Genomic DNA, 25,769 nt, shown 5'->3' on the forward strand with positions numbered 1-25,769 from the left:
TTCTCTACCAAACAGTTTACCAGATGTTGAGATACTGAACCTTTTGTTTTTCTTCAATGTTGGGTCCAACATTCATTCTTCGAATTGTGCAAAAGAATCACCTGATGTCCTTGAATAGAACACAGACTCCTAGGGCGCTGCCCCAGGGAAGTCTGGGTGTGGTGGTGTTTGTGGGGTGCTGCATCCTTAGCATCCCACATAATTCAATTGCGATTGACTTGTAGAATGAAACTAAAACCACCCAAATGAGAACAAGTGGACACTATTTATTCAGCTCTCGCAATAGTAACAGAGTCAGCCACCATCACTTGCCTTTGGCAGAAGCTCAAAGGCAGACAGGGGATTGGGAAAGCTTTATAAAACTGAAAAAAGGGGAAGTTTTCAGGTATGTTCTGATTGGAAGTTGTTGGCCTGGGAAAGCTGGAGGCGGGCTACTAGAAATAAGGGGCATTTTATGTGATTGGTTTGCGGAACACACAGGCTTTCCCTGATGGGTCCTGAATTGGAAGTCCAGCAAAAACAGGGAAGTTGGCAGTCCTTGATGTCCTGACTGTTCTGGTCTGGCTGCTGAAGTTATGGTGTGGCTTCCGGGGGTTCTTCTGTGGTTCAGAGTTCTGTGTTCACATATAGTTTGGCCATTGCCCTGTCTCTCAGACCATACTCTGAAACACACTGGGCCTCTGGTGTTCATTTCATCCTGGTCTCTTTCCTCCCCTGACGTGGCTGGACTGTAAGCTCCATAAGATCTCTAGGTACCAATGCCTAGCCCTATCAGACCCTCAATAAAAACTTGCAAATGAATGGATGAATGATAAATGACAAGATTTGGAACTGGCTTTTGCTGGAAGAAAATGAACCTTCTGGTGTAGCACATGGACATCTTTGACGGGACCTGCTGTCACCAGGAAGAAAGGACCGGAGGCTGCTTCTTCCAGCTACTCTGCTCTAAATACCTTAATCTGAATCCTCCCCCCTAGCTGCTCTCCGTTTTTCTGAAAGCTTCCAGGTTAGTGTGCAAATCAGCCTCAGGGGCTCGCTCCTGCGTGCTCTGCCTGCGAGCGGGATAGGGTTCGTGGAAAAGCGGCAGCTACTCCTGGCATTCTGAAGGCATCTTCCACCCCAGACCTTCCAGGTTTGCTGCGTTCTCTCCACACTGTCCTCTCCATCTCTCCCTCTAGGGCCTGGGCTGGTGAAAGCACCGAAGGAAGGGGGAAGGGATACAGTCCCCCCTCAGCCCCCCATATGTGGTCTTAATTCAGGACTTACTGAGTTGATCTAGACAGAAAACGCTCGGGGGTGTGTGCTGTGTGGGAGGTTCAGACCCAAGGAGAGAGGAGAAAGCTAGTGGCTCAAGCCCTGTCCTCAGGGCAGCCTTCCCACCTGCTGCAGGGAGGAACCGCCGGGAAGGGGCCGCAGCCGCGTGCCCGCCCCCCGCCCCCCCACCCCTGATCCTAGCGCGGTCCCGCCACCCGGGAGTTCCCGCGAGTGGCCCCGCGCCCAAGCCGCGCGGGGGGCTGTTCGGTTGGAGGCGGGGAGCAGCCGGGGCACCAAAATAGGAGCCGCTTGTGGGCTGGAGCTGCACTAGCAGGCACCCTCCGCCGCGCCTCTTCCAAAGATGGTCAGAGGGTCCGGAGGCGCCCCCGCCCTCGCTCGCCGCTAGCCCGTGGGCCAGCACCGCGTCCCGGAGCCGCCGCCGGAGGTAGGTGTCCCGCGGCCCCGCCGCCCGGGGCCAGCCGTAAGGGAGCCGGCGGGGCCGGGCGCGGGAGAACGAGGCCGCGCCGCCTCCCGAGCCCGCCGGCCGCAGAGGCGCGGAGACAATGGCCGCGCGGGCGCTGGGCAGGGCCGAGTGCGGGGCCGCCCGCTGTGCCCTCCCCACACCTGTGCGGCGTCCCGGGGCAGAGGGACGCGGGCACCCGGCCCGGCCCGCTGCGCGCGGCGCCCTCGCGTCGAGTCCCCGCGCCAGGCCCGGGGCGGGGCGGTCTCCCGGCGGGAACGCGGGCCCCGGGCCCAGGCTCGGGGCGCGCGGAAACCCCTGCGGCTGCGGCGGGGGAGGGGGCGCGGGGATGTAGGGGCCGTGGAGGGGCCGCGGCTCGGCCGCTTTCTTTTCTCTCCTTTCTCAAGCAGAAAGGTACAGGGTTTCCCTTTTCCGAGATTTCTTCCTTTCCATTTCCATTTCGATCCTCTCTTTCTTGGCAGCTCGATGCGACTTGCAAGGGAGATGGAGCTAGTGAAAAAAGGTTGCATTGGGGCCGAGCCGAGACGGCCAAAGTCCGGTCTCTAGTGGGGCGACCCCTCGGACAGTTGGTTTGCCAAGCGGGGTCCTCTCGGACAGCCAGCTCGGGTCCGATTGCGGAGACTGGGCGAATGGGTTAGCAAATCAATATTTCTAATTTAAAAGATTACTGAAAACCCCGGGGGCCTCGTTTCAGGCTCCAAGTACCCCGAATTTAAATTGGCCATCACATAAACTATAAAATAGTCTATCCACATTTTGCGTTTCTTACTTAGAATGCTGAACTTAGTCTAGGTTTGGAGTATGTGCGATGCTAATCAGTCATCGCAAGGATTGGCGTCTTTAGCATTGATTATTTGCCGTAATCTGCAAAGTTGAAAACCCGTTTATTTCATGTTTATTGCAGCCATGGCTCTAAAAGGACAAGAAGATTATATTTACCTTTTCAAGGATACAGCGCATCCAGTCGATTTTCTGGATGCATTCAGAACATTCTACTTGGATGGATTATTTACTGATATTACCCTTCAGTGTCCTTCAGGCATAATCTTCCATTGTCACCGAGCTGTTTTAGCTGCTTGCAGCAATTATTTTAAGGCAATGTTCACAGCTGATATGAAAGAAAAATTTAAAAATAAAATAAAAATCTCTGGCATCCACCATGATGTTTTGGAAGGCCTTGTGAATTATGCATACACTTCCCAGATTGAAATAACTAAAAGAAACGTTCAAAGCCTCCTTGAAGCAGCAGATCTGCTACAGTTCCTTTCGGTAAAGAAAGCTTGTGAGCAGTTTTTGGTAAGGCACTTGGATATTGATAATTGTATTGGAATGCACTCCTTTGCAGAATTTCACATGTGTCCAGAACTAGAGAAGGAATCGCGAAGAATTCTCTGTTCAAGGTTTAAGGAAGTGTGGCAGCAAGAAGAATTTCTGGAAATCAGCCTTGAAAAGTTTCTCTTTATATTGTCCAGAAAGAATCTCAGTGTTTGGAAAGAAGAAGCTATCATAGAGCCTGTTATTAAGTGGACTGCTCATGATGTGGAAAATCGAATTGAATGCCTGTATAACTTACTAAGCTACGTAAACATAGATATAGATCCAGTGTATTTAAAAACAGCTTTAGGTCTTCAAAGAAGCTGCCTGCTAACTGAAAATAAGATACGATCTCTAATATACAATGCTCTGAATCCCCTGCATAAAGAGATTTCCCAGAGGTCCACAGCCACAATGTACATCATTGGAGGTTATTACTGGCATCCTTTATCAGAGGTTCACATATGGGATCCTCTGACAAATGTTTGGATTCAGGGAGCGGAAATACCAGACTATACTAGGGAGAGCTATGGTGTTACATGTTTGGGACCCAACATTTATGTAACTGGGGGTTATAGAACGGATAACATAGAAGCTCTTGACACAGTGTGGATCTATAACAGTGAAAGTGATGAATGGACAGAAGGTTTGCCCATGCTCAATGCCAGGTACTACCACTGTGCCGTCACCTTGGGTGGCTGCGTCTACGCTTTAGGCGGTTACAGGAAAGGGGCTCCTGCAGAAGAGGCCGAGTTCTATGATCCATTAAAAGAGAAATGGATTCCTATTGCAAACATGATTAAAGGTAAGTCCAGATTATATTTACTCTCTAATTTTCTGGATGTTTGAGGTTAGGCCAGTGGTCTAAATTCTCCTGCAGAGAACTTTAAAAAGAATGCATCACTTTGGAATGCTATCTAGGAACTATAATAGATTATACAAATAATAGTGGACAGAATGTTCCAAGTAGAAGCACAGTAGAGCAGTCCCCAACTTGTCTGAGGTTATGTGATTAGAGAATGTTCCTCAGACTAGAAAAATATCATTTATATAAGAAAAGAGTATAATTCGGGACACCTGGGTGGCTCAGTTGGTTGGACGACTGCCTTCGGCTCAGGTCATGATCCTGGAGTCCGGGGATCGAGTCCCACATCGGGCTCCCAGCTCCGTGGGGATTCTGCTTCTCCCTCTGACCTTCTCCTTGCTCATGCTCTCTCTCACTGTCTTGCTCTCAAATAAATAAATAAAATCTTAAAAAAAAAGAAAAGAAAAGAGTATATAATTCATCCCACTTACTCTACAGCCTGTTTCAAGTTTAGATCTTGCTTCAGGTCCTAAGAATTTATATTTAAGTCAAAGGCTAAATGAAAAGAGAAAGTTGGGTGGTTTTATTAGTTCTTATTTATTTATTTATGCTCTTGAAATTGAACCCTTTTCAGTTCTGCTTTTAAATATTCAGTCTTTTCCCTCCCATTATCTGATCATCTCTCTCTTTTAAAAGGTCTTTCATTAAAACCTTGAAAGGTTCGGTCCCTTTAGAGTGTAACAAATTACATTCTCTCAAAAAGTAGAGACAGATAGCCCCTGCTTTTTGTGATTCAAGTCTTTCTTCCTAAGGTGAAAGATAGGGGCAGATCCCATCCCCTCCCTCCTGTGGTCCACACAGCCAGGCACACTATTGGGTTTCAATATCTGTCTGATAAACACTCTATTTTCTGCTGTGTTCAGTACTCGATTAGCCTTGCTCTCCTTCCCTCCCACTGGCAAAAAAGTTAAACTGGAATCTTACTTAATTACATTTATTCATTTGTGCTGGGGAGTTGCACAAAAACAACTGGTAGATTGTTGCTAAATTTGTGTCATTTTATTCCAAATGTTCCTTCCCAGGCCTTTCTGTTTCTGTTTTAATACTACTGAGGGTGTGGGAATCTGACCTGGTCTGGGAATCTGACCTGGTGTGATCGTTGGGACAGGCAGGAAGCCCGAGAGGCAGAACGGTCTTGTGATCAGGCACATTGCTCCTGAAGCCAAACTGCTAGAGTCCAAATCCTGACTTTCCATTTCCTTGCTAAAGTGCTCAGGCAAATTGTTTCATCTCCCCGTGCCCCGGTTTTATTTTCTGTACAGTGGGGGAGACAACATTATGAAGCTCAGGGCTTTGAGAGGATTAAGTGAATTTATGCATGTAAGGTATGTAGAACAGGGTCTGGAGCAGGGGAAGCACTCAGTGTCAGGAGTTGTTGTTGTAGGTGTTATTGTCACTATTTGTTCTTCATTATTGTCATAATGAAGGCCCTTATAAAAAAAAAACACGTCAACTTTGACAGAGCAAAATTATCTTTCATGGGAAATCATGTCCGCTCTCCTGCATTCATGAAGGTTCAGTAGTGGTTGGTAGAGGGGGACAAGGGGGGTTAGAGCCCCCCCTGCTGTTGCCACTCTTGTTTTGGGCTCTGCCTGAGCTTAACTGCCCATTCCTGGTCTCCTCCCCAGGATGGTCCTCAGTGTCCTCCTGACTCCTTTCCTACTAAAGAAACAAGGAAGGTTCAAATACTGTAGCGGCTGTTGTCAACCTGGATACATTTCTGCCTCTCTTTCTTGATGACGAGGTACCGGTTGCCATGGTTTCATAGTTCAGAGCATATTTCCATGAGGAGGAAAGTTGGTTACTTTATTGCGATCTTTAAACATCATATTTGAAACATGCCTGCTGAAAAGAAATGCTTCCGTGGTGGGTCCACTGTTAAAGAAAGCCTTGTGTGTTCTTGCCTTCACCTTGAGTGGGATGGGAGACCCTCATACACCAAAGTACCGCCCCCCCCCCCACCAGCTGGGTCTAAATTCCAAAGTTTTAGTTACACTTTCACCTTGAAGTCTGATTCCTGGTTATATCTGATCATCCTTGGGAAGGGTAATCCTGTATCCGTTCTATCCAGCTTTGGACAGTGCTGGTTTTGAACTTTAAGTTTCTCATTTTTCTGTTGCAAGGGTAACATTACTTTTCCCAGTTTGTTTCCTTTTGTAGTCATGAGGTGAACGATCAGCTTCCTCTGGTAATCAGAACTTAAATCGTGTAGAGTCAAATTTCAAATTCATTTCCTTTTTAGGTTTAGGGATGTACAGAGAAGAAATAAATACTTGGCTGTTTAGGAGTTCCTGACTTCTTTTCTCTCCCTCATCATAACTACCCTGCGTATAAACTCACATTTATGCTGGAGTAGAAACGCACAAGGAGATTAAACTGCATCCTGCATGTGTCAGTGGTAAACAACTGTTGGTTGAAAGACTAAACTGACATGTTCGACCAAAATGAGCCTCATCTTACTTCCTCGGAGCTTCTTTTTCTGCCGAACTCATTTCTTCCTCCCCATTTTCCTAGAGCATCAGCATTTCCCAATTTCCCGAACTTAGGACCTCATCGTCAGTTTTGCTTGTTTCTGACATAGTCCGGCATCAAGGCTTATGTGTTTATCTGTCTCTCCTACCTCCATGCCCTTCCCTCCACACCCAAAACCCCTTCTAAATTGGGCCCTCAATACTTCCTACCTGGGCCAATATCTGGACGTCTGACTCTTTTTGTCCTTCTGTTTCTGTAGTCTCTCTCTTCTTCTGTTTAAGAATCTTTAAAGTCTTGCTGAATGAAGTCTTCATTTCATAGTTGGGGGCCAGGGTCCTTTGTGGCATGGCTTCCAACTTACTGTGTCAGCTTCAGTTCCCATCTGACAACTCCAGCTGGGCCACCTGCCCTTGCACGTGCTGGCATCAAATGGGGATACTCGACATTGCCCACTGGGTCTTTGCACTCGCCTTTTTCTCTGCGTCGGATGGCTTTCTCTCACCTCTACCTGCCAAAGTCCTACCTGCTGGGACCCAGGTCAAATTCTGCCACCTCCAGCCATCATTTCCTTGTTCAAAACAGTGTCTCCTGGCTCTGAACATTCACAGTGGTTCTGTACCCTGTGCTCTAAATATTTGGGTGTCTCACCCTCTTTTAGAAGAGTGAAAGGACCCTTTCGTATTCATTCTTCCATCTCTCATAGCACCTAGCACAGGGCCTGACATCTACTGTCAGTAACAAGAGAAACAATAATGAATTTAGCCCAAATATTCATCATGAAACACAACGATAGACCCATCTGAAGACATGATTTTGATTAACACACAGGCGTGGGAAACGCGACTGCCTGCGTCTTACACGAAGTTATCTATGTCATTGGCGGCCACTGTGGCTACAGAGGGAGCTGCACCTACGACAAGGTCCAGAGCTACAACTCAGATATCAATGAGTGGAGCCTCATCACCTCCAGTCCACATCCAGGTAATTAAATACTGTTCCAGAGAGCACATGTTGTAATACAGTTTAGACTATGAGGGACAGCTAAAAATGTCCTGGAAAAAGAAAATGCTAGACTTACAGCAGACTACCCATGGGTGTAATTAGAAGGCTCAAAATATTCGTATGTCCATCTAACAGTAATCACAGGCTATTTTGATTAGATCACATCTACAAATACTTTCCCTGATGTCTTTATGAGACACATTTTAAGCCTGGGTGGTTAAAAATGGTAGTTTCTTTTTAAAATTTTCTTCACCTAGGTTCTTTTGTTGTGTTTCTTATTCCTCTTTTGTGTGCTTTCTTTCATGTATATGCATTATATGTAACACAATTCTTGTAGACAGTTAAAAAGCACTAGTCTGATACAAATGGCCAACAGATACATGAAAGAATGTTGAACATCACTTGGCATCAGGGAAATACAAATCAAAACCACAATGAGATTCCCCCTCACGACAGTCAGGAGGGTTGAAATTAACAAGTCAGGAAATGACAGATGTTGGCAAAGACGAGGAGAAAGGGGAACTGTCTTACACTGTTGGTGGGAATGTAAGCTGGTGAAGCCGGCCTGGAAAACAGTATGGAGGTTTCTCAAAAAGTTGAAAATAGAGCTACCCTATGACCCAGCAATCACACTACTGGGTATTTACCCTAAAGATACAAATGTAGTGATCCAAAGGGGCAGCTGCACCCCAATGTTTATAGCAGCAATGTCCACAATAGCCAAACTATGGAAATAGCCTAGATGTCCATTGACAGAGGAATGGATAAAGAATATATATATACACAATGAAATATTACTCAGCCATCAGAAAGGATGAATACTTACCATTTACATGGACATGGATGGAACTGGAGGGTGTTGTGCTGAGCTAAATAAATCAATCAGAGGAAGACAGTTAGCCTATGGTTTCACTCAAATGTAGAATATAAGAAACAGCGCAGAGGACCATACGGGAAGGGAGGGAAAACTAAATGGGAAGTTACTGGAGAGGGAGAAAAACCATGAGAGACTCTTAACTATAGGAAACAAACAGAGTGTTGCTGGAAGGGAGGTGGGGGGATGAGGTAAATGGGTAATGAGCATTAAGGAGGGCATGTGAGGTGATGAGCACTGGATGTTACATGCAACTGATATATTATTAAACACTACATCTGAAACTAACAATGTACTATATGTTGGCTAATTGAATTTAAATTTTAAAAAGTCACCAAACTGTCAAAAAAAAAAACCCACTAGTCTGTCAAACAGTTGGGGGGAGTGCCCATTGATTGAGTTCGACAGGAGGTGGTTTCTTCTTTTAAAAGCATGTTCTTTCTGGGTCTTGATAACTATTAAGCACTTACTCCTGGGATGGGCAGAACCCTGTGTTAGCCTTACTTTAACAATCAGGAAGGGGACATGTGGTCTGCCCATAAGGAATGGCTAGCCTTCTGCCTACTGTGCCATTGTTCTTTGACTTGTCTCTTTATGAAGAGCTCCGAGAAATATGAGCCATAGCCTGTTACAGTTATGGTGTGTGTTTGAGACTTTTCATTAGGAAAGATTTATATCACCATATCACTATACTACTTGGAATCATTTTCCATATAGCATAAGGCTTCTATCTCTGTGAGTCATTGGCGAGCATGGTTGAAATTAGCAAGCTTGAACCATCCGAGAGTGATCGTAACAGGTAACCTTCTTGAAAACTTTCTACAGGTCAGGTACTGACTAAGCACTTTACACATAATATTACCTTAATTTATGTCTATAGCCCTGTGAATAGGCATTGCTTATACCCATTTTACATATTTAGAAATGGTGGCAAGAAAGGATAAGGTCACGCAGTCTGGAAGTGGTGGACCAAGGTTCAGTTCAGCAGTCTGATGGCATACTCCATGCTACAGCATCTAAGCAGCCTCCCTCTCCTTGAGGGAGTGGAGCAGGCTGTCTGCTCTGGACCAGTGCAACTGGATCCACCCCAGCAACAGACATTTCATCTCACGGTTCAGGGGAAGCATCTGCACCTGGGCTGCAGCTCCAGCTGCCACAGGCTTTGCCTGACAAGAGACTTCAGCCACAGCCTGTCCTGGCCCTGAAGACATCATGGAACAGGCTGTCTTCTCCCTCCTAGTAGCCCAGATATATTAGCTCAGACCCCCCACCACTTTCTGTTATGACCAATGAAGTTATAATGGAAAATAATAATACCAGCTCAAATTGAGCTATAGCTAACATTTATTTAGTTAGTATGAGCCAGGCACTAACTATTCCAGTAATTGTTTATGGCGTGTCTGTTTAAACCTCACAGCAATCCTGTGAGCCAGGTACTACTATTTCAATTTGCAGGTCACTGGGGCACAGAGATAGTAAATAAATTGCCCAGGATCTGCTAGCTAGGGCTTGTTAGAGGTGAAGTTCAAATCCAGGCAATCTGGCGGGGAGGCCATGTTTTTAAGAACTGCTTCTTCCCCGTTAACCTTATCAGTTAGACATGACTTTAATATCTTTACAAAGAAAATCCAATATATGAAAAGTCGTATTAACAAATTAGAGGGCAGTTATTTACATTACCAATTTAATATATATTTAATATAAGGGATCCTCCAAACATCTTATAACATATTTAAGCTACATGTACCCTGTTCACTGCTTGAACGGGAGTCTGAAAGGCAATGAGATGTAAGCCAAGGCATGAAAATCCATGGCCAACTGAAAAATCAATCAGAAATAAATACTAAATTTGACTATAAATCAATGGGAACATATAACAATGTTTGTTAAGTTTTGCTTTCCATTGGACTTTTTCCTGACATAATGCGAGAAACAAAGGTAGCAAGTTGGTACCCTGCCTGGTCTGTTCTTTTTGGCTTTCAGTGCTTAAGATATTTCTAACTGGCTTGCTATCAATATTTAAAATCTAGGAGATTTCAAATAAAAGTCATGATTTCTGGCCTTTGGAAAAATTGTAGCAACCTTGGACCACATTCCCTTCTGGCAGAGATCACTGGAGCCACGTGGTGGCTGCTCACTTTTAAATGGCACCTGCATTCTCCATTTCACTAGTCTCTTCTATTCTCATCCCGTCATAGACCTGGGGGACTGTGCTCTTGCTTTTCCTACCCCTGGCCTGCTTCATTCAACTAGTCTGTTAGCTCCTTAGCCCCTGAAGGCATTTGGAGTTGCATCCTGTGAACTGTAGCAAGGTATGCTTCTTCTGCATCGTGGGAGCACCTCCCCAGGAATGTACAGTGCCAGTCTTGAGCCTCCCTTACAGATACATAGCTTAGACTACAAAGAAGTCATGACTACCGTTATTTTTCAAGGGTAATACAAATGTTATCTTTTTTTCTCGATGCCTTTAAGGGTGGTAGTTTTGTATAGTTAAAAACCAAGGGACTCTAATTCCATTAAATGCAAGATAATATTTATTGAGACCTTACCTTGGGAAAGATACCACTCTTGTTATTCTGTAAGACACAAAGATGATTAAGGGCTTGTCTCTACTGCTACAGGAACCCAGAATCTAGTAGCAAATACACATACATAACAGGAATACAAGGCAGGTATACAAGTAAGTGCTCTTGAAATTGAGGGTAGAAAGAGCTTGAGTCTAATTTAAGGGAAATCTGGAAATCTTAGAATTCCAGGAGTATGTTGTTATGAGTTAGGCCTTAAAGAATGGCTATAATTAAGGTATTTTTTTGAAGAAGTGTTTTCTGGCAGAAGGGAGCCAGTGGTGGGAAGCAGGAAGGCAAGTTCCAGGTTTATTTGGGTACTCGGGAGTGGATGTGTATGATGAGATGTGAGAGGGTAGAATGAGAGATTGGATGGGAGAGTTGAAGAGCATTTCCCAGAGGGCTTCCAATGGCAGTCAGGAGAAGTTTAAAAATGGAGAACTACCAAAGGTCTTGAACCTTTTAGAATAGATTAGGAGAAAGACAGCAGGGAGATCTGTTAAAATTGTCATAATACACCAGATGAGATATGCTGAAAGCCTGAAAGCAGTAGGAGGTGAAAATGGGTAGATGTGAGGAATGTTAATGCATTCAACATGAGAGAGTTGAGAGCTGAGTTGGAGCTCAGTTTTATAGTTAACTGTGGAGGACTGGTTGGATCACCCACGAGAGCTGTCCATCAAGGATTGGGAAATACGGGTCTGCAGCTCAGGAGGAAGAGTGGAGCCGAATTTAGAGATCAAGGTGTCCTTTGCTTGGAGGCTATGACTGTGAGTGTGGAGATGGTTGAGGTGCATTGGGAGGGTAGGACTAAGAGTACAGCTATGCACACAGTCTTGGGAAACAGCACTGTTTAAGGGATGAGCTGGGAAGGAAGAGTGTGGGAAGACCAGGGAAGAAGCAGAAAGTAATAAAGGGATAAAACCTATGGAGAGCTACATCAAATGGGAAGAAAGTTCTCTCCTGGCTCTGCCATTTATTCACATGGCTAGTCGTGGACAGCGGCTTAAGCTCTTGGGTCTTACTTTCTAGTAAAGAAGTTAGATTAGATAAGCTTTACAGGTCTTTTCAATGTGAATAATCTTAGGAAAAAAGTCTAAATCATTTCAGTGGATATTGAATACCTGAAAATATTGTGGTTGTCTGTGAACCCTTGCATGGCTTTCTTCATATCACTCATGCAGCACTGAATACAGACTGTTGTGTGTTTATAGTGAATATTTATGTGTAAACTTCTTGAGCCATGACAGATGGTGCCATTCTTGTGCTTAGTTTGAAATTGTTCATTCCTTCGTTTGCCCAACAAAGGTTTGCCGAGTATTTCCTGAATATGATGTGTAGTGCTAGGAGCTCAATAAACAAGGCACAGTCCTTTGGGCTCAGTAGCTTTGTAGAGTGACCAACAGGAAAAAAGCAGTTACACCTGTGGAAGAAAAAGTTTCCATCAACAATAACAGAAGGTTATGTTGTATTTGGGTAATAGGAAAAAAACTATCAGGAAACACCTTATTTTATTTATTTTTTTCTGTTCTTTAAAGTTTATTTATTTGAGTAATCTCCATACAGAACATGGGGCTTGAACTCACAACGCTAAGATCAAGAGTTGCATGCTCTTCCATCTGAGCCAACCAGGTGCCCCAGGAATCACCTTATTTTAAACATTTTTCCTGCTATAGGAAGATCAAGATATTTTTCTTAAGAACCACAAATTGAGGATTTTTTGCTAAACTTTGAAATTTGAGAAAAGCCTAGTGAACTCGTTGAATCACACCAACTGATAAAATTTCTGAATTATTAATTTTCACAACCATTTGATAGACTCATTCATATAATTTACATAAACAACGTTTCACAAGTACCAAAACAAATTCTACAAAACTTCTGCATGTATAATAACTGGAAACCCGGGTAAAATAAATGGGGCTTTACAGGGGTAAGAGAATTCTTGTTTTCCTCGCTGTCAGATACTTGAGAACAACAGTATGTGGACTCATCTTCTGAGATTTTTCCTTAGCCTTTGAAACCGAGATAGCAAGAACTTTACTGATAAGAATGTGCTTACCTTCTTAAAGGGGAAATCACATTTTTATTATACATTCCCTCTTTCTGAAGGGGGGCTTATAAGCTTTGATTTTTCCCCACAAAATAATGGGAGTGCACATTTGGGTGCAGAGGGTACAAGTTCCAATTCATTCATTGATCCAACAAACTTTAATGAGTCCTTACAAGGTTCCAGACACTTGCCATTCCCCAACAGGGATGGAATAATGGGCAGGATGCAGGTCCTACACTGTCGGAGGGGAGACGGACAGTCACCAAGAAACGTCAGACAGTGAGAAGTGTTGTGGAGAACATGAAAGCGGGTGAGGTGGTGGGGATGTCTGCCTGGCCACGTCAAGCTGGGTATTTAGGGGAGGGCCCTCTGAGGAGATGACCGTAAAATGAGATCTGGATGACAAGAAGGGGGTGGCTGTGCCAAGTCCTGGGAGCAGAAGTTTCTAGGCAGGAGGAAGCCCTCAGCAATAGCAAACTGAGTCTTCATTTATTTGCCATAACGTTCGGGCCCCTGACAAGTCCTGCTCCTTCTCCCAGCCTGCAGCTAGGGGTGTTTAAGTGTAATCCTATGGTTGGTATTCCCAGAGAATGAACTCACAGGTTAGTAGTGGTGCTGGAAAGGGGGACAAGGAAGAAGCACGGCTGTGACCAGGGTGAGTCAAGAGCGATGCCAGAGGCACAGAGTCCGAGTCCCTCAGAGAATGAGAGCAGCAGCCTTGCATTTGGTACCTTGGACGCCTCGCCTCGCCTGCCTCGCCTGCGTCGCCTGCGTCGCCTGCGGGACAGTGCTGGGAAGGGAGAGGAAGTGAGGTTCCAGAAGAGCTGGGTGCCTTGATTGCCTGTGGGTGGCAGGGAGCGGAGGGAGAGGAATAAATAATATGGGAAAAATTAAAACAGCCCAGAAGGCTGACCCACCTCCTCCCAACTCCAGAGGCAGACTCCCAGCCCGGGATCCAGACCCCACACAGCAGCTGTCTGCCTTTGAGCTGCTTTTGGTCTCTTAGGATCATAGACTCTAGATCCCCACTAGACTGGTTTTGTCTTTTTTGAGCAGCAGTGTGAGAGAGGCAAGCCAGGTCCTTCATCCTGCCCCCGGCACTGCAGACGCTACAGAGTGCCTGCCCCTGGTTGTAGGGGTGGCCACTAAGACCTGAAGGAGCCTACACCAGTTCCCTCACACGTCTTCACGTCAGAATGTCAGGGGGTCTCCACAACTTGTACCCAGAGTGTAGAATAAAAGGTGTCTGTGCTGGGTAGTGGTCTGAGGAGGACTTCCTCCCTGGCACCCTGTAAAGCTAGAGGAGGGACCACCTGAGAGAGAATGGCAGAGAGAGGCAGTCTGAATCGGGTGATAGGGGATCGATTTTAAGGCTCAGTATTGTGGTAGTGGAATCAGAATGTCAAGACGACTCGATTTTTGTATGCTGCATTGTAAGGGATTCTTACATCACCAGCCTAAGGGATCTCTGTTTGTTATCCTAATAAAATTTTGCTTTTTTTCTTTTTAATAGAATATGGATTGTGTTCAGTTCCATTTGAAAATAAGCTCTACCTAGTTGGCGGACAGACTACAATCACGGAATGCTATGACCCTGAACAAAATGAATGGAGAGAAATAGCTCCCATGATGGAAAGGAGGATGGAGTGTGGTGCCGTCATCATGAATGGATGTATTTATGTCACTGGGGGATATTCCTACTCGAAGGGAACATATCTTCAGAGCATTGAGAAATATGATCCAGATCTTAATAAGTGGGAAATAGTGGGCAATCTTCCAAGCGCCATGCGGTCCCATGGGTGTGTTTGTGTGTATAATGTCTGATTGAATCCATAGAAGTGGACCCAGTAATCACTGTTTTAGGGTGTAATAAAAAAAAGAGACAGAGAAAGAGAGACAGAATTTGGGATTTGGAGTCCCTTACTTATCGTTGTGGCCTGGCACATAATGGGTGAATTCCCATGTCTAACCCCAACTCTTCACCTTAAGGCAGTGATTAATGGAAAAATCCTATGTGTATTTACATTTGAATCAGTAGGGTTAACACCCTATAATCTCTGCTTTTCAAGGTAATATGGAATTTTGGACACTTGGCAAAAAGTGAAATACCTTTGTAGTGAATTATTCTCCTGGTAGCATCAACACTGGGTGCAGGTCAGAACCATTCTTTGGAACGAAATATCTCTTCTGACCCTGTAATGTACTAGTGTATATTAAGGTTCCATTTAGCTAGCAGAGAATTTGAAATTTTAAGGAGGGACTCTTCTCTACCTCTACAAAATCAACACTTTAAACAGCATTTTTCCATGGTTAGATGTGTTTAGAATGTGGACTTATTTTAAGTCTTTTTTTCTTTGTAGTGGGTATAATTTATTGTTCTTTATTTGCTGACTGCTTGAGGTATAAAAGATACTGTGCAAAAGATTATTACTGTTCAGAGTTTACAAACTAAATTTTAAAGAATAGCAAATCTGAACATTTGCAGAGAAAATAGTTAAATATTTGCTAATGCTAAGAACTATTTTTAATTTTCAGCCTTGATGTAAATTGCTAGTTTAGGTGTCTTTAGTTCAAGCATGTTAGAAAAATCCTCTTTATTCATAAGTGTAGATACATTACTGCATACAAAATTGACTTTTAGAGCCAGAAGGCATGTAGAACAGTTGTGATGTAATAGAAAATACATTGATGAGAAGAAATTTGCATTCATTTCCCAGCTGTGCCACTAACTAGATTTTTTTGTAACTTGAATTGAGTCACAGTCACTTAACCTCTCCCTGATTAGAGCTTCATGACCCATGGACTTTGGGCCACAGATGTGCCTACATGTAGGTCCCCATAACCTCTGGGGCAGCTAGAGGTAGCCTGGGTGGTTGGAGCTTCTGAGCAGAAACACCTTTGTCCACTTTCCCCAGTGTGCCTGCAGTATTACTTTCTGTGTGTGCCAAAACTTGTTAAAAGTTGGGAAGCACTGCTTAAGTTAGCTGAAGTTTTAGTGATCTGGTAGACCATCTCTCCACACTCTTCATTTTCTTAAAGACACAGTAATTATTTTTTAACTTAAAACATGAAAGTTGAAAACTACCTAATGCTTCTGATTTTTTTTTCTTTTTTTAAAGAAAGAGACTGTTCAATGCATTCATTTCAGGTGGCATTTTAAATAGACACAACCTTTTAGGAATGCAATATGGTACCACATAGAAGGAGCCCAAAAAAGGGCCATATCTCTACCGCATAAATTCTACTCCTAGATTTGTAACATAAAGAATAATATAAAAACAAAACAAAGGGAAATGCATGAGGATGTTTATGTCTGCATTATTTATAATAGCAAAAAAATTGGAAATAGTCTATGTGTCAAAGAAGAAAGTGGGCTGATAAAATAATGAAGTATCACACAGCCATTAAAATAATTATTTGGAAGACTGTAAAAACATGGTTGTGTCTATGATACGGTAAGTCAAATAAGCACAATAGAAAAGAGTATGCGTTCTATGATTGTGACTTCGTAAAATCTTTTTGCATGTGGAAGGTAATATGCAAAACAAATCCTTTGTGTTAGTGTAGGGGGATGTGGAATGATTTTTAATTTATTTAAATGGTTTTCTTTAATATTTGTGTTTTCAATAAAAATAAGTAAATCACTGTATATGTGGTAAAACTGCTTGAATTTGGCCTGAGCGAGTCAAAGGACAGTCAGAGTTAGTGAAACCATTGAGTTATAGACTATTTCAATCTATAATTGGATTATAGACCCTTTCATTGCTTTTAAGAACACTTAGCAATTAATGCTGGGCCAGTCATGTGATGTCCAGTAATGTTTTAGAGATCTGTTTTATGGAATAGATGAAAACAGCTGCAATCACCTTCCTCTGCTTTTAGCTTACCTAGGTCCTATAGAATCCTGACTCGAGTCCAGCCTCTGGGAATTCTTCCCTGCGGCTCAGCCCCAGTAAAACTCCCATTGTCACATTTAAAGAATTTATCATTATATATGTGAAGTATATACAATTTTGAGTTCATGGATCATATCTTATTCTTTGTTTGTTTTTTTTCCAAGTCCTAGTATTTCATTTGTCTCTCCAGTGTACTTTTTTAAGAAAGGTGATGGTATTGGTTATTTTTACAAAAAAGCATTCCTCAGATACTTGAAAGATCTTGAAAATAGTTTGTGGCCTGAGGTATTTAATGTATTGTGCCTATTTTCTGTAAAATTCTGTTTTTGCTATTGCTCTCTGCACACAAGAAAGTGTCAGGGAAGGTAAGGTAAACACTTCCGTCAGAATTATCCCAAGTTCCAAATCACTGTAGTATGAGTGAAAAATATTTTACTATAATTAAATGCAAACCATGGCTTTGGAAGGGCCAGCACTATTTTGCAAAATAATTAAAATTGTGGAGATGATTTTAAGTATGACTGAATTAAGAGAACTATAAGTATCCAAATTTTAAAGTTACTGTTTCTCAAGGTGCCTGGGGGTGGTGGGGGAGCTCAGTCGGCTAAGCATCTGACTCCGGAGTTCTCCTCAGGTCAGGATCTGAGATGTGAAATGGAGACCTGTGTGGGGCTCCATGCTGGGTGGACAGCCTGCCTACGATTCTCTCTCTCCCTCTCCCTCTGTTCCTCACCCCCACCCACCTCTTTAAATAAATAAATAAAATAAACAAGTTAGCAGTTTCTCACAAGTCATATTTTTAGTTTTGAGCAGCAACTGAAATAGGGTTAGCATCTAGACGTTAGCCTCCGTTTTCACATTCATGTAAATATATGCTTGTGGTAAGGACTGAATGTTTGTGTCCCCCAAAATGCCTAGGCTGAAGCCCTTAACCCCAGTGTGACTGTAGAGGTAGGAAGTACCTCTTCTGGAAGTAACTCAGGTTAACTGAGCTTGTAAGGGTACGGCGCTGATCAGACAGGCTTAGCGTCCTATTAAGAGACACCAGAGAGCTTTCTCTCTCCCTGCCTGTGTGACACCACGGTGAGAAGGCAGCATCCGCAGGCTGGAAGGAGAGCTCTCACCAGAACCGGGTCTCCTCTCAGACTTCCAGCCTCCAGAACTGTCAGCAAACTTTTGTTGTTTGAGCCGCCCAGTCTGTGATGTTTGGTTGTGGAAGCTGAGCTGCCTCACAGCCCACACAGGCAGTAGTGCTTTACGTGCTGCGGTGCGGGAGCTGAAGCAGCCAGGTGTAGACAGTCCGTTCCCTAGACAACCCCTGGCCTTTCCCACCCCTCCCACACAAAGCAACCAGAAACACCTGTTTTATTAGTCTGAAAATGTTTGAAACTCTATAAAGACAGCCTCATTTTTCTTAGGTGCTAGTAGACGTAGCTAGCTGGGGTTTCTGTCTGCCTAGTTCTTTCCAAGACTGTGTCTACTGATGCCCTAACTACCCCCCACAGGGACACCTATGCATTTTGAAATCATGAGTCATAAACTGTTAACTCTTATTTTATTTTATATTATTTTATTTGATTTATTTTTAGAGAGCACAAGCCGGGAGTCGGGGAGGGCAGAGGGAGAGGAGAAAGAAAATCTCAAACAGGCTCCATGCTCAGTGCAGAGCCCAGCGAGGGGCTCGATCTCAGGACCAGGAGATCACAAGTGTGGGTTGCTTAACTGACAGTCACCGGGGCGCCACCCTAGCTTTCTTTTCTTTTGTTTTTTTAAAGATTTTATTTATTTATTTGGCAGACAGAGATCACAAGTAGGCAGAGAGGCAGGCAGAGAGAGAAAGCAGGTCCCTGCTGAGCAGAGAGTCCGATGTGGGGCTCAATCCCAGGACCCTGGGATCACGACCTGAGCTGAAGGCAGAGGCTTTAACCCACTGAGCCACTCAGGCACCCCCGCCTTAGCTTTCTGATTTAAGATGTAATATTCTCTTTGGGGCTTCACTGGAGTGGTATTGAGCGTCTTGCTCAAACCATCAGTGAATATTCTAAATTCCAATAAGCCACAATTTAGGGTGTTCTCTGCTGGCTTAGGAAGAATCAATGTAAATTGTGTTCTGTTGTATGCATAAGATTACCAATATTTCAACTTTTACCTTTGAAATTCAAACCATACCACAAACTTTTACCTCTGTGTACCTGCAAGTGCCTCTCTTACACAGGTTCTCGTAGGGGAATGTGAAATGCCAGAGCTGTGGACTTCAGCCTTAATAGGGAGAGATGGAGCCACTTGTTCCCTTGCCTCCCAAAAAACCCACTTGCCTTACCACTTTTGCTCACCAACATAAGACTGGGCTCATGGAATCTGGGAACACTCTTAGCAATGCCTGCCTGACACCGAAACTTGTTAACTACATCTTTCAGTATACACGCAGATGGAGACACAAGGATGGCACTTGTGTTTCCCAGATACATATTTCTGCAGCCTTCTTCTATCTACCCTTTAGATCTTTCTCCTCCCACCTTCCTCATTAAGGAAATGAGACAAGCCTTCTCCCGGACAAGGAAGTATGGGACCTTGAGCATAGGCAGACAGGGAGATAAGAGCTTCACTGGTTTCTGTATGATTTCTTAAACCTTTTTGTAAACTGCCAAATAGAATACAAATACAGAAAGCCACATGAAACAAATGAACAGCTTAATGAGTTATAAAAAGGCGAACCCTCTTGTAACTGGCATCCATCAGGACAGAGGACCGGCCAACCACTCCAGGGGCACCTCCTGAACACAGCCTCCCACCCCTGCGAATAACCTCTGTTCTTACCGTTGTGATTATTTTCTTTCTTCCACTAGTATTAGCACCTGGATTATGAGTTTCCTGTGGCTGCTATTAAATAATTGTCGGGGGGCGCCTGGGTGGCTCAGTCAGTTAAGCGTCTGCTTTTGGCTTAGGTCATGATCCCAGGGTCCTGGATCAAGCCCTGCGTTGGGCTCCCTGCTCAGGGGGGAGCCTACTTCTCCCTCTCCCTCTGCCTGCCACTTCCACTGCTGTGTTCTTTCTGTCAAATAAATAAATAAATAAATACAATCTTAAAAAAAAAAAGGCACAGTTGCAATTGTCTCCTTTTGATGCTAGCAACCACAGACACTGTGATGAAAAAACTGCTATTTGGAGTTGCTGCTAGGCATTTCTTGGTATGACAACCCTGTTTACACCCAGAGTCTGGATATTTGTTTCTGGAATTTTATTTTTTTATTGAGGTATAATTGACACACAGTATCCTATTAGTTTCAGGCGTACATCATAGATGATTTCATATTTTTATACATCAGGAAATGATCCTACAAGAAATCTGGTCACCATCTGTCACCCTATAAAGTGATTACAGTATTATTATGTTCCCTATACTGTACTGTACATGCCAGAGTTTGGATATTTCGATGAAGACCTGAGCTGAGGATCCCCACCCAGGTTTCTGTTTTGCTTTCTCTTGGGTAGTTTTAAAATAACCATGTAGAGTGGAGGCTGGAAAAAGTTCGTGGCTTCTGCCCCAACCACCTTATAAGTAATAAGTGCTTGCTACCCTGCTCTCTAGCTCCTGCTCCCTCCTGACCTGGGACAGAAGACTGCCTTTGCCCTGGCTTCTTGTGTGCCCCCTACTCCCCCAACTCTTGGTTTCTGGCATTTGTAATAAATCATGTGATTTTTCTTCCTTCGTTTGAGTGTATGGAAACTATGGCTTCATCAAAATGACCCTGGGGTTTTCACTTCCCCAAAGTGGGAGCTTTGATGCTGAGGAAGCTACCTGCTGATCCCTGTGTGGATGGCTTATGCCTTCTCCTTCAGCAGGACATAATCTGCATATTCTTGATTTAATACACCAGCTAAGGGCCCCCCTAACACAGATACACAATACCTAGATCTTTGATTCCTTAGAGTCTGCCAAATGGTGATTTCAGTGCTATAATCTTTTCTTCATTTACTAGTTTTTCACCCAGAGGTATAGGAAAAGTAGGATAAATGCTTGATTCTTACCTCTATGTACCAGTTTGCAAAATAAACAGCATCCTTCAAAGGTGATTTATTAGATTTGGTTTCTTTAACCATTATGAACTTGTGGATTTAAACCTACTTGTCACTTTTCAGTTTATTGTGGTTACTCTTACTGAAGCTTGATTTATTCCATTCTTAAGCTGGTAGAAGGATCTACAGATTGTTTTCCAGTTCCTTTTGGCTGAGTCCCAATAGTTTTCCATAGCTTCTTTGCTGATTGGTAGGACAGCATACTCCTCGCTCATCTTGTATCTCTCTTGCCTCAAACCCGGAATCTGAGATTTCTCCAAGCATTCCTGGTTTCTTTTACTGAGAAATGTTATTTCACCCAAAGCCTGGGTGCTAGCGATGTTTACTGCCACTAGATTGTTCATTGTTTCTAGGTCTAAAGTTAAAATACATAACAACAATAACACAAAAGACAGGAGGGGCTAATTAGAGTTAAAATTTTCTAAGGTCTTAGCATTGTTAGGGAAGTGCTAAAAGCACTCTAGGGTGTTTAACCAACCTCTTCTATCCTAATATCTGTAGATCCCTTTTGCCACAGGAAGTCTCTGGTTCTCAGAGTCACCTGGTATACTAGAATTAGAATATCACACTATAGATCATTTGCTTTCTGCCACATCTTACACACACACACATACACATACCACTCTCAGAATAACAGTACTAATGTGCAGATAAGTATGCATTTTTCAGTAATTTGGGGCTGATTTAAAATTCCAAAACAGAAAGTAGATGTAGCGGTAAGGTTGAAACTAGCTCGCTACCACCTGAGACTTGGGGTTTTAGTTAGACAGAAGGAAAGAATGGTAAGGAATTCCAGCCAGGAAGTCTAAACATAAGTAAAAAGTAAGAACATTTTAGAGGATCTTATTCTTCACAATTAAAATTTTTTTTAAAGCAATATCTATACCCAATGTGGGACTTGAACTTGTAACTCCAAGATCAAGAGCCACATGCTCTACTGACTAAGCCAACCAGCACCCCCAAGTTCCTCATAATTTTTGAAGGTCTTTGAAACAGTCTTTGTTAGACCTTCCTTCCGCTTTTCCATCCTCCAATTTCTAACAGAAGACATTTATGCTTGGGGACTTAACCGAGAGCTTATGGGAGGACTCTTCCAGATAACAATTCTCCCTTGTCAACACGTTAGGAAGTCTAATGAACACAAAAGACATGTAAAATTATTTTCAACTGTTTTTAAGAAAAATAAAGAAACCCAAAGTTACTGGCTGAAAAATTTACCTATTCTATTTACCTCTGCTTTAAAAAGAAGTGAGGAAGGCAAAGTGAAGGAGTCCTTGGCCTTTGTCTCCTCGAACAAGAAAAAGCTTCTCTAAAGAAGGTCTGGGTCAGGAATTGCACAGTTGAGAAGCCCCATGTAGCCAAACATCCATGCAGCCACACCCAAATCACAGCACACACCTGGTAATGAAATTATTGGCAAGTTTAAACCAAAACTGCACCCAATATAAACTACTGTTATTCTCTTGGCTGGACAAAACTTCAGTCTTCAGGTGCATTTTGTGGCTTTGTGTTTCCTTTTAGAGTTTTTCATCTTGTATACCTGTAATATTTTGAACAGCTGCTCTAACTGGGCATTTCTCCATAGTGACATTCGCCTTCTGAGAAACTCTGTGTCTTTATGCTACAAGTTATAAATAAATATGTTCTTGGCCATTGCAGTAGATGAGCTGAAGCTTTGAACTTTTTTTTTTTTTTTTCCCAGTGAGGAAGCTCAGGTTTTATGAGAAAATGTAACAAAACATCTGTGGGAATAGCTCAGCATCCTGTCTCATAAATCCAGGATTAGAAACTTTCTCATCAGACTCTTGTCTTTTCTTCCCCTTTCCCTGTCTATAAAAACCAAACATTTAGAAGAGTTTAAGATGAGGGTAAGGAGAGCCACCAACCCAGTTCTCCAGTGATACACTTAAGAGGGCAATCAAGAAAAATGTACCAAAATTACAAATGAAAAATCCTTTTGAACGAGCAGAGAACTTTATTAGCGTGGGATCACTTCTCATCTCCTATGGGTCCTTCCAGGCAGAAGCAGCTCTGCTAGTTTAATATCCTTGGCTTCTCTTGCTTCTCCCCAGGGAAGGAGGGATGGCTTTCCTAATTATTAAATGTATCAAGAATAAACTGGGAAGATTCGCCTCAACCTCTCTTCTTCCTAAAACCTGCACGGGGAGGCCTATAGTTGATCAACATTGCCATGATTAAATGGAAAGAGATTGAGAATTAGGAAGCCCCTTTATCTGCAAATATAAGTCACATTCTTCAACATCAGTTTTTATCAGTAATAAAGGTCATCTTTTGATTACCTATTTGCTTAATTCTTTGTCTTATTCCCCCATTGGCTCAAAAGTTGGGTGAGGATGAGGGAAGTTATTAATTGCTCTAAGACCCAAGCACACATCCAAGAATAATCCTATAGATACATTTATATATGCATGAAATGACACATAGATAAAATTATGCATTGCAACGCTGTTTATAACAGCAAAAGACTGAAAGCAATCTGAAAGCCATGTGGAATTACCAAAATAAATTAAGACAATATTGCACAGGGCGCCTGGGTGGCGCAGTTGGTTGAGGGACTGTCTTCAGCTCAGGTCATGATCCTGGAGTCCCAGGATCGAGTCCCACATCGGGCTCCCAGCTCCATGGGGAGTCTGGTTCTCCCTCTGACCTTCTCCCCTCTCTTGCTCTCTCTCTCTTTCTCTCTCAAATAAATAAATAAATAATCTTAAAAAAAAAAAAAAGACAATATTCACAATGGAGTACTATAGAGCCATAAAACTTGAGGAAGCTCCAAAGAGAGATTAAGGAAAACACAGACACACACACATATACAACACAAAAACAAGGTACAGAACTGTGAATATAGGATACTATCAGCTGTATAAGAAAAGGAAAAAGGCATAAATATTTGCTAGTGCATTCATAGAACATTTCAAGAAGGAAATACAAGAAAGTAATGAATTTATTTAGTTATTTTTTGCCTCAGGGAAAAGAAACATGATAGCTAGGTGCATTTTATATTTGTTGCTCCTTAAAGGCACGAAATAATGGCTGACTGAAAATTCAAAGCAGAAATCATATGTCTCAAAGTCTTACTAAGTAGGTACACCTCTTTGAAATTGAATTTGTTAGTAGATGGGTTATCAATCAGTCATTTACTCGATCAAAATGCATTCACACTTATTTAGTCACATATATTAAGGTGATTGTTAAAATTTGACTTATAAAAGACTTAGTTCGCATTTGAATAAATCTGCATATAATTGAGTACCTACATGAGATTTTCAAATAAATAGAGTAAAAACATAGGTGCACGAATAATTACACTATATGGCAAGTTTCATCATGAAAAATTATCTGCTTAGTCTCACGTATTCAGAAACTTTTCATTGAGAGCCTCCTCTGTGCCCCACCCTGCTCTAAACTCAGAAAACAGTAGAGCAAGACACTGTCCCTGTTCTTTTCCTTCTTTTTAGAAAAATTCTATTTATTTGAGAAAGAGAGAACAAGAGTGGGGCGGGTGGAGGAGGGGGGGGAGAGCAGAGGGAGAAGAAGCAGGTTCCCTTCCTCAGGGAGGGAGCAGGGAGCCGGACTTCAGGGCTCAATCCCAGGACCCTGAGATCATGAACTGAGCTTAAGGCAGACACACTTAACCAACTGAGCCACCCAGGCGCCCCTGTCCCTGTTCTTAGTAGAGTTTCCCCTAATAGAGTACACAGACAAGAAACAAATAAACAAGGGTGAGCCTGGTGGGGGGTATTATGGAGGGCATGTATTGCATGGAGCACGGGGTGTGGTGCATAAACAATGAATTTGGAAAAGAAATAAAACGGAAAAAAAAACGTGATAGTGCTAGAATTGAATTTATAAATACAGAGATCAGGGGTGCTTGTGTGGCTCAGTCAGTGAATTGGCTGCCTTCAGCTCAGGTCATGATCTCAGGGTCCTGGAATCGAGCCCCGCATGGGGCTCCCTGCTCAGTGGAGAGCCTGCCTCTCTCTCTCCCTCTGCCTGCTGCTCTGCCTACTTGTGCTCTTTCTATCTCTCTGTCAAATAAATAAATAAAATCTTTTAAAAAAGTAAATAAATACAGAGAGCAAACTGGTGTTTTCCAGTGGTAAGGAGGCATAAAGGGACCCCTGGTGCACTGTTGGTTGGACTATAAATTGGTATAGCCACTGTGGAAAACAGTATGGAAGGTCCTCAAAATAAATAAATAAATAAATAAAACTGTAATATGATCCAGCAATCCCACTTCAAATCCCAAAGGAAATGAAAACACTATGTCAAAGACTCATCAGCACCCCAATGTTCACAGCAGCATTATTTACAATAGCCAGGACATAGAAACAACCTAAGTGTCCATCAGAGATGAATGGATAAAGAAAGTGTGGTATACATATTATTTGGACATAAAAAAGAGGTACATTCTGCTGTTTGCAAAAACATGGATAGACCTTGAGGACATTATATTAAGAGAAACAAGTCAAAGAAAAACAAATACTGTGTGATCTCACTTATATGTAGAATCTAAAAAACAATGAGACAAAAAAAAAAAAACCCACCAAAAACCTCAAACTCAGAGAAAAAGAGATCACATATGTGGTTACCCTGAGGCAAGGGATAGGAGTGGGTGGATGGTTGGATGAAGATGATCAAAAGGTACAAATTTCCAGTTGTAAGATAAGTAGGTACTAAGGATGTAATCTACAACATGATGACTATTGTTAACACTGCTGTGTGATATGGAGGAAAGTTGCTAAGAGTAGATTGTAAGAGTTCTTACCACAAGGGAAAAAAATGTTTTACTTTTCTTTTGTATCTGTATGAGATGATGAATATGTTAATTAAACTTAAGTGGTTATCATTTCATCATATACATAAGTCAAATCATGATGTTGTCTACCTTAGACTTAT

The 25,769-nt window shown here is 42.8% G+C and overlaps 1 protein-coding gene across 4 annotated transcripts; it reads left to right on the forward strand.

The window, feature by feature from the left end:
- The first annotated feature begins 655 nt into the window (after positions 1–655).
- KLHL23 (kelch like family member 23) lies at positions 656–16,190 on the forward strand. 4 transcript variants are annotated; one of them, XM_032880411.1, is made up of 4 exons: positions 656–1,006; positions 2,640–3,854; positions 7,215–7,367; positions 14,393–16,190. In XM_032880411.1, exons 2-4 carry the CDS (start codon positions 2,642–2,644, stop codon positions 14,701–14,703), a joined length of 1,677 nt encoding a protein of 558 aa, XP_032736302.1. In that variant the 5' UTR covers positions 656–1,006; positions 2,640–2,641; the 3' UTR covers positions 14,704–16,190. The 4 variants fall into 4 exon arrangements, with proteins under 4 accessions (XP_032736302.1, XP_032736301.1, XP_032736303.1 ...); XM_032880410.1 differs by lacking the exon at positions 656–1,006 and adding an exon at positions 1,460–1,699; XM_032880412.1 differs by lacking the exons at positions 656–1,006; positions 7,215–7,367 and adding an exon at positions 1,460–1,699.
- Positions 16,191–25,769: the final 9,579 nt, after the last annotated feature.

Source organism: Lontra canadensis, unplaced genomic scaffold (assembly GCF_010015895.1).
Source record: "Lontra canadensis isolate GAN:19392208 unplaced genomic scaffold, GSC_riverotter_1.0 scaffold69, whole genome shotgun sequence".
NCBI classification, from domain to species: Eukaryota; Metazoa; Chordata; class Mammalia; order Carnivora; family Mustelidae; genus Lontra; species Lontra canadensis.

What these genes read in the sequence shown, in the direction of transcription:
- KLHL23 (XM_032880409.1), top strand. Translation starts at nt 2,627, where the DNA reads ATGTTTATTGCAGCCATGGCTCTAAAAGGACAAGAAGATTATATTTAC. An exon ending in TATTGCAAACATGATTAAAG is followed by an intron (nt 3,855 to 7,214) that starts GTAAGTCCAGAT and finishes ATTAACACACAG; the next exon opens with GCGTGGGAAACGCGACTGCC. An exon ending in CACCTCCAGTCCACATCCAG is followed by an intron (nt 7,368 to 14,392) that starts GTAATTAAATAC and finishes TCTTTTTAATAG; the next exon opens with AATATGGATTGTGTTCAGTT.